This window comes from Oenanthe melanoleuca, chromosome 18 (assembly GCF_029582105.1).
Source record: "Oenanthe melanoleuca isolate GR-GAL-2019-014 chromosome 18, OMel1.0, whole genome shotgun sequence".
NCBI classification, from domain to species: domain Eukaryota; kingdom Metazoa; phylum Chordata; class Aves; order Passeriformes; family Muscicapidae; genus Oenanthe; species Oenanthe melanoleuca.
This window is the reverse complement of record NC_079351.1, coordinates 3,595,184-3,609,681: the sequence shown is the minus strand read 5'-3', so window position 1 is coordinate 3,609,681 and position 14,498 is coordinate 3,595,184. Positions and strand designations below refer to the sequence as shown.

Here is a 14,498-nt window from a genome sequence, read left to right as displayed (position 1 = left end):
AATGAGATAGCACCAAACCAACAGAGCATGAGATATGGATGAGATCTCAGCACAAGGTGTGTATTTTCTGACTCAGTCACTTTGTATATGTGCTCTCACCTCATCCCCAGGAGCCAGGGTTGGATCTGCAGATGCAGGATGCAGAAAGAGCCACAGGGCAGGAGGGCTGAGCAGCACAGCAGCTCCTCTGCTCCCAGCAAGCTCGGACACTTTAATCAGCCGGAGCCTGGGCAGAGCAAACAGCCTGTCTGCTCACAGAACAGCACTGACATTGTCATCACCACAATTAGGGCCTCAGTGGAAGACCACAATGGAGTTTGCTTTCATGCACCATCACCGTTTGAGATCATTTAACACGTTGTGTAACTGCCCAGCTACAACACAGGAGTCATACGTGTGGATTAAATTCAATTAATTTCTGTGCTGTAAAAGAAACACGAAACAAACCAGCCAGTCCTGCTGTAACAAGCCTCTAAGTGCTGACTCTGACCATGAGGGTAACGCTTTGCCTCCAATATCTAATTACAGAAACAGAGATGATAAATGGGGTAGATGGTAGGCAGAATACTCATTCAAGGAGAAGTTCTCCTTCTCTTAACCTGCCATACAACATTCTTTGATCATTGTTCTTATCTGCATCAGAACCTTAAATTCAGCACACTCAGTATTCATCAATGTCAACAGAAAGTGAAGGGAAGCAGGAAATCAAATGTAACCTTTATAAACATCTGGAACCTTCACAAACACTGGGGGGGAAGTGGGGAGAGCTGAATGAGCATCCCAGTATTTCTCAAAACATAAAGTTGTAACTACCTTATGCAAAACACCCCAAAAATTACTGCAAGATTTCAACTTTTTAAAGAAGTTTCCACCCACATACAGAAATGCAAAATTTACTTTTATGCTAATTTTCTTCAGTTTCAGTACCATATAATTTCCCATAGTAGACAGCACACACTTTTTTAGGTGCCATAGTAACAGTGGTATCTGTTTTGCTTACTCCAACATCTAGCTCTTTTTTTACTACAAAGCCTGAAAAAACTAGATAAATTAGCATTTCTTTTATGTTCAGGAAAGATTAAGCCATTCATCTTTGCTCAGCTCCAAAGCAGATTATGTTTTTTATTAATAGAAATGCCTATACTAGGACATACTCTTTGAAGAAGCTTTATGGTTGTTTTTTTCTTACGACTCCCATATAGGAAATACAATGCATGAGGAAGAGTTTTCTATAAGCCATTAAATTCTGCACAGCAGGGCTGACATAGGTTTGAGGCACAACCCATCTCCTTCCTAGAAATTACTTAGCCAAGACATCTTTGAGCAGACAGCAATTAATTTTCAGCCAGGAACTCCAGCTGGATTTACTGAAGCACAAGAACATCACGTGAGCTGCCCAAAGCCACCGTGTGCGGGAACTGGAATATCCATATGGACCACACATCTCTGGAGCAACTCCCACCTGTCCCTGATCACATCTCCAAGCTATTTCTAGCTCAGACAAAGTCTGGAGCCTGCAGCCATGCAAACATACAGACGGGAATTTGCTGCCTCACAAGTTTCTTGCCTTCTCCTGGAAGGCCGTTCAGCCAAAACTGCACCAGCTGGCACAGAGTGAAAGGGCTGCTTGGAGAGTGGGTCATTATAGGAAGCTCAGTCACATGAGCCCTAAGTCTAATAAGCTTTCTATTTTCAGCAGAAACGTTGGAAACTTATGGGTACATGTGGTACCTAGGAAGGAAGGTCAGATTGCACCTGACATTCCTTTAACAGCCTGTTTGAGATGGAACTGTGATGAAAACAAGGAGTGATTTACTCATTGAAATACTTACTTCCCTGTGCCAAAGTAAAAAGCAAAAATCCCTACTGCTTTTCTGATCCCTACCATGTGCCTAGGCTTTCCAGTTCAAACAAATGGATTAGCTGTACAATCTGCCAAACACACAATTCTCACACCCTGCAGTGCCTCCCCTGCTCACCCACAACCCAACAGAAGTACAAACACTGCACAACCACCACATTATCAGCAACTGGAGAACGAAGTTTACGTTAATGTTTTTGAGGTTTTATTTTCAGACAGCAGTTGGGATGAAAGAGAGACAGCAGAGTACTACAAACCCTCCTTGTACATAAAATTTTAGGTATCTAATTTCTAAGGATGAAGTTTCTTCTTTGCACTAGATTTTCAAGTTATTTTGTTACAGAGATATACTGCATGGCTGACAGTGGCTGACAAATGTTAATGCTTCACTAAATGATAATTCTTCGCTCTATTAATGAATCTGAAAATGTGTGGCAGCTGCAGGAATTTTTATCTAACAGGTTTAAAGGAGGTAACAACACCACCTACCTTCTCACTTCAGTGATCTTTAGTTCTGTAAATTGTTTCACCTAGAGAAGGTTATCCAAGAAGCCCCTAAAGTCATTCCAAAGTTCCTGCACTTTAAGAACAATTTCAGCAGAAATACCTCTGCCTCTCTTTTTGCAAAACCAAACGAACAAAAGATTAATAGCCCACAGAAATAGTTTTGCAATGCACCCAAACAGAGAAGTTGTGTTACTATAATGCGCTAGCAACAGACAAATTCTCCCAAACTACTGAAGCAACAATGGATTTCCTTGTGTAGGGGAAGAGTGACTGTAGGACAGGTTCTCTGTTCTAGCAAAGTTGTTAAAATAAGAAATTTAGTAATTGTGGGAGGACAATGACCACAGTCATATGGCACTGTGCAGCTGCTGGCCTGACACTGATCCTGTGATCTGCATTTAGGAAGGTCAGCAGTTGCTCCACACTCCCAGCTGAAAGCAGGAGAACGTGCCTGGCCATCAGGCTGGGAACCCCTGAACAGAGCTGCTCCAGGGCTGGGCAGCACCACGGCTTTCCCAGCTCAGATCACAGCTCCAACCACAGCTGCTGCCACTGCTCCAGCCCTGACACTCAGCTCCATGGGACGTGGCCATCTACAAAAACAGCTTCAAAAGCTCCCCCCACAATTTGATTTTTCTCTTTCTTGACTCTGGGCTTCCAATTTTTTATTAAAAGCGCAGTTCAACAGAATAATTCATGTAAGAACTGCCCAGTCAAGCCTTTTTAGTGTTACTTATTCAAGGTCTCAGGTGTGTTACAGCATAACCTGAGAGGGAAGGATGTGGAGAACTGCAGAAGATCCTTACAAAGCATCCAGAGGGCTGGGGGCACAGACTAGGTCTGTGGGTAAAAATAAATTAAAATCATTACTTATGATACTTTCAAATACATAAATAAAAGAATCAGCAAAAGCCACTTTCACAATACAAGCCCAAACCTGGATTTAAACTGTCCCTAAAGCTTCTTAGTGATATTAACTTGTTAATAATTATCAAATGCTTTAGCACCAAATTTTTTTCAAGACTGTTGATCACTCAAATCACACTAATTGTATTAGTATCCTTATTACCACTCTTTCATAATACTTCCGTAGTATTTTGCTTCATAAATTAGGAAAAAATATAATGCATTTTTTGAGCTTCATTCACAGGGAATACAAAGACACAAATGTCTGAGGTAGGAGAAGCAACCATCACCTTAACTGGAAAAAACATCTGTCTGCCAGAGACCACTATGAAACGTGAAATCCCTTGGATGGTACTCAGGAATAGCACACTGATAAAAAGTCTCCACTTTCTGCACAGCTGTGGCTCAAAACCTCAATTTCTCCAGCAGGCACTGCAACTGTGTTTTCCTAAAGTTCTTTCTAATGGAAAGAGTAAATTTTTCATTTCCATTTTAGCTGTTACTTAAAACCTTTCGTATCAGCCAGCACAACACAAGAGAATGCACAGCTGAAAGGCCAAGAAGGAAGTTAGAAAAGACTAATGGATTATAGAAGGAAAAAATGCAGGCAGGAAAAAAAAAAAAAAAGATAAGAAGGAAGCCAGAGAACTGAAGACTAGGAGAATAGGCAGATACAAAAACATGCAATGAAGATGCAGAGGTTTTGTGCATTTTCTGGTTGGGAGGATGTTTTCCCCCAGTACAAGGACATTTGAAGTTAAGTACAGGCATTATAGAAACACACACCAGCACAACAGACATTTACTTCTTTCCACTGCCTAGGAACAGTTTTGTGGGAGACAATCTGTTCAAGTATTTCAGCAATTGTTGAGGGGAATTTTGCACTAGTTTTCGAAACCTGGGAAATGCAGACTCCTCAAACAACGTTTACATGGGGGAGAATGCACACATACTTGTACAGAAATAGGTGGACAGCAGTTTGGCAGAATCTCAACTCCTTGAGCCCCGTATGAAGGGATCTTACTCAGAGCATTTATCATAATTGCATGACAGCAGTCCAGACCAGAATATCAGACCAGCAAGTTCTGAAGAGAATATCTTTATGCAAGAGCATCAAGTTTGATTTTCCTATATTCCCCTGAGTTTTGGTACAGATTAAGTCTTTAGCTGCCTTTCCAGAGGATCTAAGCTGTCCAGTACTCATTTTGACAGATGCAAATAGAAAATAGCTATATGAAGTGGGAATAATAACTTGCAATCTCCTAAATCATATTACATTATGTTCCACTACAATATGGGCATCGAGTTGGTTTTTTAACTCCTGGAGAATTTACATATTAAAGACAATTACTTTGTGCGTTATAAGCACAAGAAATACATCAGGTCATAAAAACCATTAATCTACATTTATATAGACTTCTCTGCACTGTTCATTTCAGCCATTTTCATAAGATATAACTCTTCAATAAAAGCATTAAAATATAGTTTAAAGGTTCCTGACTAAAAGCTGACATCTCAGAGACAATCTAACACCAGCCAATAATGAACATCAGGATCTTTACCAGCTTTCTGCTTCGAGGAAGGGTCTTGGCTCCAAACAACAAGGGCTGAACTGAAAGTTTGCAACAATTTGTACATGGAAGCAGAAGGTAATTCAGTTCGGCAGACAGGAGGGTTGAGTCTGAATTCACTACAGCAAATAATAACCACAACTAGTATCATTCACAAAAAAAGGGAACACCAAGGTAGAATAAGGGCTAGACATGCAATTGCCACCTTTATGCAACAAAAGTAGAGTTTTATATTCTGTTTCTCTAACTTTCCAGTTACTTAAACACACATGAAATTAGCCATCAGTACATTATAGATTGTACAGTATATACCCATTTGAATTTAAATTCATGAAACCTTTGTGCTGTTACAGTTGGAGATGCACCTTCAAAAAGCTCAATTTAATATTCACACAAATACAAAAAATGCCTCCACAAATACTGTGAAATAAGCATGTGATATCAAGTGTGGGTTACACCACCAGCACTCAGAAATGCTTCTGCTGCACATCAGAAACCAGCAGATGTTTTCTTGCTCAGAATTCTGCAATTGGGAAAATGTTACTTTAATTCATCACAGATGGAGATTAGGAGAGCAGGACAGGGACCAGAAGGACTAAAGGAACAGAGGGGTTGGAAGGATCACAGCTGGACAGGCAGCAGAGTGACAAAGTGACAGCAACTTGCAGTATCTCAACCATAAGTGGAGAGCAGAGAGCAGGAAGGACAAACTTTAATCAAAAACCAAGCTTTCAGACACATTTTTCTGAACTGTAACTCCTACTCCAATTTCAATTAGCTTATTTTTGAGGAGGATCCATACAATCTCCAACTCTCTATGGTCTACTTGAACAATGCTTTTGTCTCTGATCATGAACAGACCAGACCAGACAAATTACTGCCTAGACAGCAAAATATCCCAGAAACAAAATACATCTCCCAAGATGCAGCTTCAAGCACAAATGTTATTTTACACACTAAACTTTGACACTACTTGCTCTCAGTAGTTCAGCTGGATCGTTTCAAATCTATCAGCAAAGCCATTTGTCCTTTTATTTAGAAAAAAATCCATTTTCTACTAATCCCTAAAGACACTGAAGTCTTATATATTCTTGGATACCAAACCATTTGTGCCCCTGCCAAAGTGAGTTGACCCTAAAAAACAACTTACAAATGGGGACATTTCAGCTCATTTACACCCTCAGGATAAATCTGGTTTACTCCTTCTACTCAAAATAATGCAGACACACACACAAAATGCCATGACCTCACCTTCAGTATTTCAGGTTCTTTGATGTCTAGAGCTCCTGTATTCCATCGCTTTTTCATGCTTTTATGCAATTTGAGATACTCATGAGTACGTGGAGTAAGAAGCCAAATCACACAGACAGCTACCATAAATCCAAGGGCCATTCCAAGTAAAAGTCCACTTAAATAGCCAGGGAGAGGGATAATAAGGTAAGCATAGACTAAGAGTACTAGTAAGTATAAAGTTTTTACTGGTATTTGAGGCTGTTGCACATCCAGATTACTTTCATCTTCACTACTGAGCATAGTAACAGTTTCCTCCGTCACCTCCGGATCGACCACAGTTTCAGCAGGTTTATTAGTTTTGCTTTCCTCCTCTAGCAAGAAAAAGTCTTCAGAATACAGTTCACAAAACTCCTCATCCTCCCTGCTCACCAGTGCTGACAATGAACATTTTTCAAGTACGAGTGCAGGTTTTGACCCCACATCCTTTGTGCTTGCAGACTGAGAGCTTTTGGTCTCCATCTCTTTTGCATGTTCTTCTGCCCCTCTTGACTGATCGTTCTTAGTCAGGTTAAAGTCACTCCCAGAGAAGTCCCCTTCCGAATCACACTCCTCTTCCTTAATGCTGTAGTTGTTATTGCTTTCCAAATGGCCATTCAAACTGGAAAGGTTTGAGAGTTCTGAAGCACTTGAAGATAAGGCTTTGGGCCTGTGGCTACTACTTTCATCACCCATTATTTTACTGAGCAGCTGAAGAGGCTCATAGATTACCTCAGAAAGGCGCCTTTTTGTATCTTCGATTTTAGCCTCCATTTCAGGTACTTTAAAAAAGGAACGAGTGTCAGAGGGGGATGTTAATGGAGAGGAGGGGGCAGTTTTAGAATCACCACCTGTAGCTCGAGGTTGAGTGAACTGTTTGAACAGATGCAAGTTCAGTTTTGAGTCAGGTGGCCTGTAAGACACAGCTTCAGACTCCTGTTTAGAAGTGTCTGTAGACAGAGATTTCACTAAGGTTTTCATTAACTGTCTATGTCGCATCGGTGGGGTGGGTTCTTTTGGTTCCACTTCTGTTGAAAAGGACTTGACTAACCCCTTAAAAGGCTTTGAACTAGAAACTGTGGATGATCCACTAGAGCAGGCAACTGATCTGGAAGGGGATGAGGATGGGGAAGACAGACTGGATTTCTGTTCCACAGGAGGTGCTGCTGCACCTGAAGCGCCAAATGTGTGACATGAGTGTGACGATGGAGACAGGACTGGGGGCACTGCACTGATTATTTGGGATGGGGAAGGAGAGTCCAACAGCTTTACAGTTTCTGCAGTGGGCAGAACTGCAGGCGATGAGGACAGCGGTGATGCAGAGTTGGCCACATTAAGCGAGGTAGCTGGACCAAAAAGGTCATGGCCGGTATGCTCAAAGCAGAGGTCTTCCTTGGCTTCAAGTGCTGTTACAATGCTTTGGTCATCTAGTTCCTCATCAAGAAATTCTTTAAACTCCTCTTCCTCCTCTTCTTCCTCCTTCCCAAATGCAGAGAAATGAATAGTGATGGTTTCTCGAGACACAGATCGTTGGACCTGCACTTTTGGTGTTGACTGCTTTGAGGACATTTCACCGGTTTTCTCTGCATGGCTACTGTTCCGACTTGTCATTGCAGGTTCCAGAGATGTGTCAGAGTCTGGGAAGAAAACATAACATCACGTTAAATGCATTTTTCCCCCCTTCAAATACCCTTATTTTCAAGCATTAAGACAAACACAAATTTACACAGGAAAAAAATCCCAAACCAACTCACCAAACAGAAAAATCCCAAACCTACAGAAAAACAAGAAGCAGGAGATGCCTATGCTCAAAATTACAGATCTAGGTCACTGTGTGCTACTCAACATATTTCCACATACCACAAAATAGCAATATTAAAACATACTAGGCTCTTAAAATTATCTTCAAGTGCCCTGAAATTACAGTTCATCTCTAAAGCATCACCAGACGTACCTCTGACTTCCAGAGCCCTACCCAATTCCAACACACTGAAACTCTTCACTCCTAACTCAGTCTCTTCTACATGCAACACTTAAAGCTTTATACCTTATAAATAAAGAAAATTTGAAACTCAAAGCAAGATCAGATATATGTAAAGGCTGGTGTGTGGGGAGCACATTATTAAAGCATTTTATTGACCCATGGAAGTGAATTTAGCATGTATTTATATGGAGAGGAAACAGCATGCATTTAAACCAAGGCACTGGTGACCATACACAGAGATGGACCACGAATTACAGGATTAGCTCTGCCTCTCCAGTTGGGAGGTAGCACTTTATCTCCACTGCCAAGACAGCAAGTTTACCATTCCAGTAACTGAATTATTTTTCAGCAGCTGTTAAAATGCTGTAATCAAACTGTCAAGCTGAATTAATGTGAGGCCTGTGCTGACGTCTAAAGAGCAGTTCAGAAGAATGATTATGTGGTGGTGAAGAAATTGCACTTCACAAACAGTTGTGATATCGGATTGTATTATCCAGCAAGCCAGTGCCACCTGTTTGGCATCATCATCCTACTAAAGGTTGTAGCCCTTTCTACTTCCTAGCAGAGCTGCTCATATAAACATTTTTTAACCTGTCACTAAACTAAGCTGGGTTAAACATTTTAAAACAGCAGATCTTTGCTACGCAGCTTATTCAGAGTGACTATCTGTCCACAACTTCCTACGCACTACAGTTGCCCACTTTATGGCTCCTAAATTGTTGACAATTCCTTGCTTCTTCCAGCATTTGTGAACTTCTCAAGCAGGCTGTATGGAAGGGCTGGATGTTAACCTGCTTCATGCAAAGCCTTCAGAAATTTAATTTTCAGGGTCTGTTTTTTTCAGTCTTATTTCTGCTGCACATGACAGGGAGCCAGCTCAGGTTCAAAGAACCTAAAAAACCATTCACACCCTGGTCAAGTTTTCACTTGACATCTCACCCTTGCTCTGACGACTGCTTAGGTGATAAAAATTCTTCGTAAAGACCACTTCTGACTTCAGTGTTACCACGGAATAGTTTTCTTCTGTCCTCCCCAAAATCCATCTGACCCACCCAAGTAGTAGCACTAACAGAAAACTCCTTTCAGTGATGGAGAAGTGCCTCCAGCCCTCCTTTCTTAAGGTTTGCTGTATCTATGGATCAAGTAGCTGTTTACCCGATTATTACCAACTCTCAGTTACCTGAAGTTTACATACACACTTATCAGTCACCTGTATATATGATTTGGTGAGTTCTAAGGTTGCTAAGAAATTTGTCTTTCATTTCTCTGCTGGATTAGCACAACTGGGAACCACCAGCAGACAGAATCCATGCTTCTGTCTGCTGTCCATAGACATGATTCTGTTTCAAACAGTTCAGAGTGCAAATTACCACATCTTTTGCACAAACACATCCAAATTTATTTTGGAGAGGGGGGAAAAAAAATACTACTGAACAAGATGCATATCCAACCTCATTTCCATAGTGCTGGGCGTGCTATCACACGTTTAACATCTTGGCCCAGTTATGAAACTACAAAACTAACACACCAAAGTCTGAAAGCACAAAAACACTACACATTTTCCAGGTCACTGAGCCATCACAACACTATACACTAAGGAAGGAAAAAACAAACATCAAACCCCCACAAATATATTAACAAAATCCCCCTTGCACACAACACTGTTGGCATCAGTTTGACCCTTTCTGTTCTGCAGTTCAGCATTAACCATTTATCAGTAATCTAGGAGAGCAGGAGAAAAAGATTAGCAATTCCCCTCCCCCCAAACAGCATTTTCACTGTGGCCTTTTGTATCAGCTAGAACTTCATGGGTTTGGATAGCTCTTTAGCACACTGTGTTTACACTGAACATTAATTAGCTCGTGTTTAAACACCAGTTGCCACGCTGTGCTAATGCAGTGCTAATGACCTGAAACAGATGAACTTTACTTGCACACACCAAACGTACTGAAAAGAGATTTCACTGCTTACCAAACAGGCAAGATTTTCTTAGCATCATGATTAACTTAACAGAGAAAGGAAGGAAATTCTTGATTAGCCAGTATTTGCCTACCTTAAGCACGTTACTGCACCAAGAATTATGTCATACAAACGAACATGTTTTCAATCCATCCCTGAACACAATCTCTGTTTTATTGTGGAGGATTTGGGCTTTCATTTTGTTTTTCCTTCCCAAAGTAGCTCTTTCAGTAGGTGTTAGGTTGTGATACAGCTATTTCATCAGGCCCTTGAACCATATATTTTTAGTCCTTAAATAATTTTAAGAGATTCACTTCTTACTCATTTCTGGCTACATTTTCCTCACTCATTTCCTTCCCCTAATCCTCAGCTCCTCTCCCAGCTGTCTGAAGACCTGATGTTCCAGCTCCACCATTTGAAGTGGCACAATTCCAAACTGATTGTTTGGATTTGTTATTGGTATCTGCAGAATCAGATTATATTGGCACTTGCAGAAACACAGGTTTTCACTGCTCCTTCTTTTGAAGGCCACACTGTTCCCCATTCTCTGGCTGCCTCTTCAGGGGTTTTCTGGTGTTGATTCTGAAGATGCAAGGTATCAGTTTTATTTATGTGGCAGACACATAAATAAACTATTACTTGAGTAGTAGTCTTACATCCTCAGGCTTCAAATGATTCAGAACATGAGCTTTTACCCAGAAGGCAAGAAGGCTACTCAGAAAATATTTCTTTCCCCCAAAGGTTTGAACTTCAGATGCTGTTGCAGGGTGGAATGAGATAGCTGCCAACCAACTGCTGCCATTTCCACTTCTGACCTCAAGGCACTGCATCCCCATCTCCCACAGAAGAGCAGATTATAATCCTCACCTACAGGCATTGCTTTTAAAGCTCCAACAACAGGAAACACTGAGCCAGGCAAACAGGGAACACAGCTGCCTGGGACAGACAACATTCCTCACCCAGCTCTTTCCTAGGAGTGGGGAGGCAGCGGTGCTGGAGCTGAGGATGTTTCTGCCTGGGTAACAACATGTCTCCACCATGCTGGGATGCACCTGGTGACAACTGGGACACCCAGGGAGAGGCCAGGCTGGGTTAGGCCATGACACCTCTTGTAAGTGTCACTGCAGTGACTGTGCTGTTCTCCAGGAATGACTAATTGGGAGTTCACAGGAAGAACCAACCACCCAGCAACGCGTCCTTCTGCCCAGCAGCACAAACACCCTTCTGCTCCTTTCCCCTGCAGGGGACAAACACACCCCACCCATCTCCAGCAGAGCCCCAGAAAGCACCTGTTCACAGCATAAAACACACAGTCCATCCAAGAGCCTTAGACAATTATCCCACCAACTTTATACAGCAAAACAATTATTTTCACATGAACAATTCAGAAAGTGACTCAAAGCAGCAAGCTAGGAACTAACTTAAAAGGTCAAAGTTGCATATACCACACTTAGTCATAATCATTCAGTTGGAGAAACAGGCTGGATTGGGTAACTAAATTCACATGCTTTGCAGCAGCCCACTCTAATAACATTGCTATTACTTATTGCAACATCTTCATGAGGGGGAAAGGGTGCACAGCACACTGTATTAGCAAAATGCTTTCAGAAAAATGTGCAGCAAGGCTCAACACTTGTATTTTTGTGGCTACTAAACACAGACAAAAAATGTGTTTTCCACAAAACAGAAATTCCTTTCCTCCTAAGTAAAGGAAAAGCCTTACAGGTTATTAAACAGCACTGCAATACTTTCCCCTGTATCTGACAGTTGCACCAGAAGAACAAGTCCTAAATGCTGTTCAGGAAACACCTAATTTGATTATTGATAATGCTATAATTCAACTTCATAGAGATTACCACAGCTGTTCACATGGAAAAATGTATCTCACTGGTTATGCCTCTGCCTTCCCCAGCAACCTTCCTGGGCCATCCCTTATCCAACAGGCTGCTCCTGCTTTGGCAGACTGGGAAAAAAACACAACTGTTCTTTAGGATTCATGGGGTGTTTTTTATCATTTTGGGTCACGTGACAATAATTTTCAAGTGTCAGACCCAAAACAGGTGGACATTTCATACTCTAAATCTAGCCTCTATTTGGGTGGAAGGAGAAGGAATATATTTGTTTTAGACAATCTCTGCAGCCTCCATGTGGAGTGACAGATTTAATACTAACAGAAACAGGACCCCACTAACACATTACACCCATGTTCCAAACCAGGCCAGCAGCATATTAAATCTTTCTCAGACAGGGAACACTTGCACAAGGCAATATGATCTGAAATTCATATTTGCTCCCAGAAGTTCTAGATTCTGTTTGATTTACCAGAGATTCAGCCAATATCTGCCTTCCAACACTGAGACACGTGGGTGAACTGCTGCAATTCTTTGTAATTATTTAAAATAAGTAACGGAGCACTCAGCATCAGACAAAATTTTCTGTTAAGAGCAAGAAGTCTTCATTTCAGGTCCCTCAAAATGAAGCACAATATTAGTGGAAAGTACTACTTTGCCACAGAAGTAGTCTAGAAAGCCAATTCCCATTCGGCCCAGAATGCCCTCCCTGAAGCAGAGAGCACAGCTGCTGGGACATTATCTGTCACATGGATTCCATCTCATTCAGCAGACCTATACCATAAAAGACAAAAAACCAAAGGGATAGAAAATGCAAAATTCAACGTTCTTTTCTATCCCCATTCAAATTTCTAATTATGATCAATTAAATTCCCCTGGCATCTCCATGAGTTAATGTATTCCATAGTTAACATCTATTGTTCCTTTTACATCCACTAGTCATTACTTTTAAATGAACTACAGAGCCAGGGTTGGTAATTACTATCAAACAATAGCCCTGTGAAACCTTCCTGTCAGGGATCCAGTTACCCAGCATGGAGATAAGGCTTTAAAGCTCAATTTCCATCAGGATCAAGAAGGAAGTATTGCTTCACTTTCCAAGTTCATGCAACTGGATTTGAGATACAGAGGTGGGGGGAGGAGGGGGGGAAGAGGGGAAAAAAAACCCAACAAAACCTGTTTTAAATCCAGGGCAGAAATGAAAAAGTTGATATCAGTATCAAGCAATATTAAAAGACTGTAGTCAAATGTGTTGAGCAGAAGCCAATCCCAGATCATTGGCCAAAACTGATAGTGCCACCCACTAAGGATCATAAAATACACACACAGTACATACCCCTGACAGAGCAATCCGGTCAGACAATTAAGTTGGGTGAGAATTAAAACACCTCCAGCAGGAGTTCTCTGAGTATCATTAAAAAACCCAAAAATTTTTGTGTAAATGCTTTTAAGTTTTATTTAACAATTTAAATTAAATAATTGGCATTCAAGTATGCTTAGGTATTCTTAAAAAGAGGATCCTAGGCAAGATTTTAACATCTTGCCAATGATATTATATTTTTAATGAAAATTATAAACCTATCAAAGAGACCAGTAAGAGTAATTTTAAGTCCAGGACAGAAAAGTCAAGTAAAATTGCAATGGCAAATAAGGAGCCTTCAAAACTAATGGAATTTTGTTGCTGCTGCTGACATCCCCAAGTTTGTCTTTACAACACCTCAAAAATAATCAAGCAAAAATTGTTTAATGTTAGCTAAGCAAGTGTCCTCCATATTAACATTTTCCCCAAAGACTTAAGAAAGGTCAGCTACCACATTACTTCCTCTGCCTTTATGGATAAAATAATTATTACTTCCTATTCTCCTTCTATAACACACCACTTACCAAAAACTTTAAAAGCTGCACTACAGTCCCATTTTAACGATCACAAAAAGCTAAGCAGTTAAAGGTTCTCCAGAAACTCAGAAAAAATCCAATTTCTTTTTATTTAGTGATTTTCTGAAGGCTGAAGTGAAGCAGTAGTTTTAAAAAATCCAACACTTTCCCTAACAGAAGAAATAAAATAAGTTTTAGGCAAAGCTCTGCTCTTTGGAATAGATTCAAACTGCACCAGAGTATAATTATATCAAAGAACATTTACTCCCAGTTGGCACAGTAAGAATTAATAAAAATTCTAGTACATATATAAAACTTCCTCCATTTTCGTGTTCTCCTCCTATGAACCGTATTCTTGTTTATCATTTGTAATTGCATGCAACAACTTTTCCTTCCAAACCACTCCCCATTAAACAGTTCAAAGAGACCTTTTATTAGGTCTAAGAACAAAATTAAAAAGTAACAAATCACCACCATATACCCCCTCTCACCCTCCATCACAGATTTTGGGGTTTTAGTAATTTCCTATAACATACATTGCTGTCTTTAAAATTATGTTAAAATATCTGGTTTTTTCCTGGTGTTGGCATCAAAATTACCTAAAAATCTGATCTGGCCACAAGTGAGAAATGTCCCAGAAAAAGAAAAGTTTACAGACCTAGATCTGAAATTTCTGCAGCAAGGGATTCAGAAATAGACACATTAAAACAAGGGCA

General features: G+C 40.6%; 1 protein-coding gene across 2 annotated transcripts in view; it reads right to left on the bottom strand.

Annotated features, from left to right (window-relative positions):
• Window positions 1-14,498, bottom strand: part of TEX2 (testis expressed 2) — a 44,975-nt gene that overhangs the window by 18,965 nt on the left and 11,512 nt on the right. For both annotated transcript variants that reach the window (XM_056505756.1, XM_056505757.1), the window contains one exon: window positions 6,097-7,751. In XM_056505756.1, the coding sequence (XP_056361731.1) occupies window positions 6,097-7,725 (1,629 nt within the window). In that variant the 5' untranslated portion in view covers window positions 7,726-7,751. The remainder of the gene's footprint in view (window positions 1-6,096; window positions 7,752-14,498) is intronic.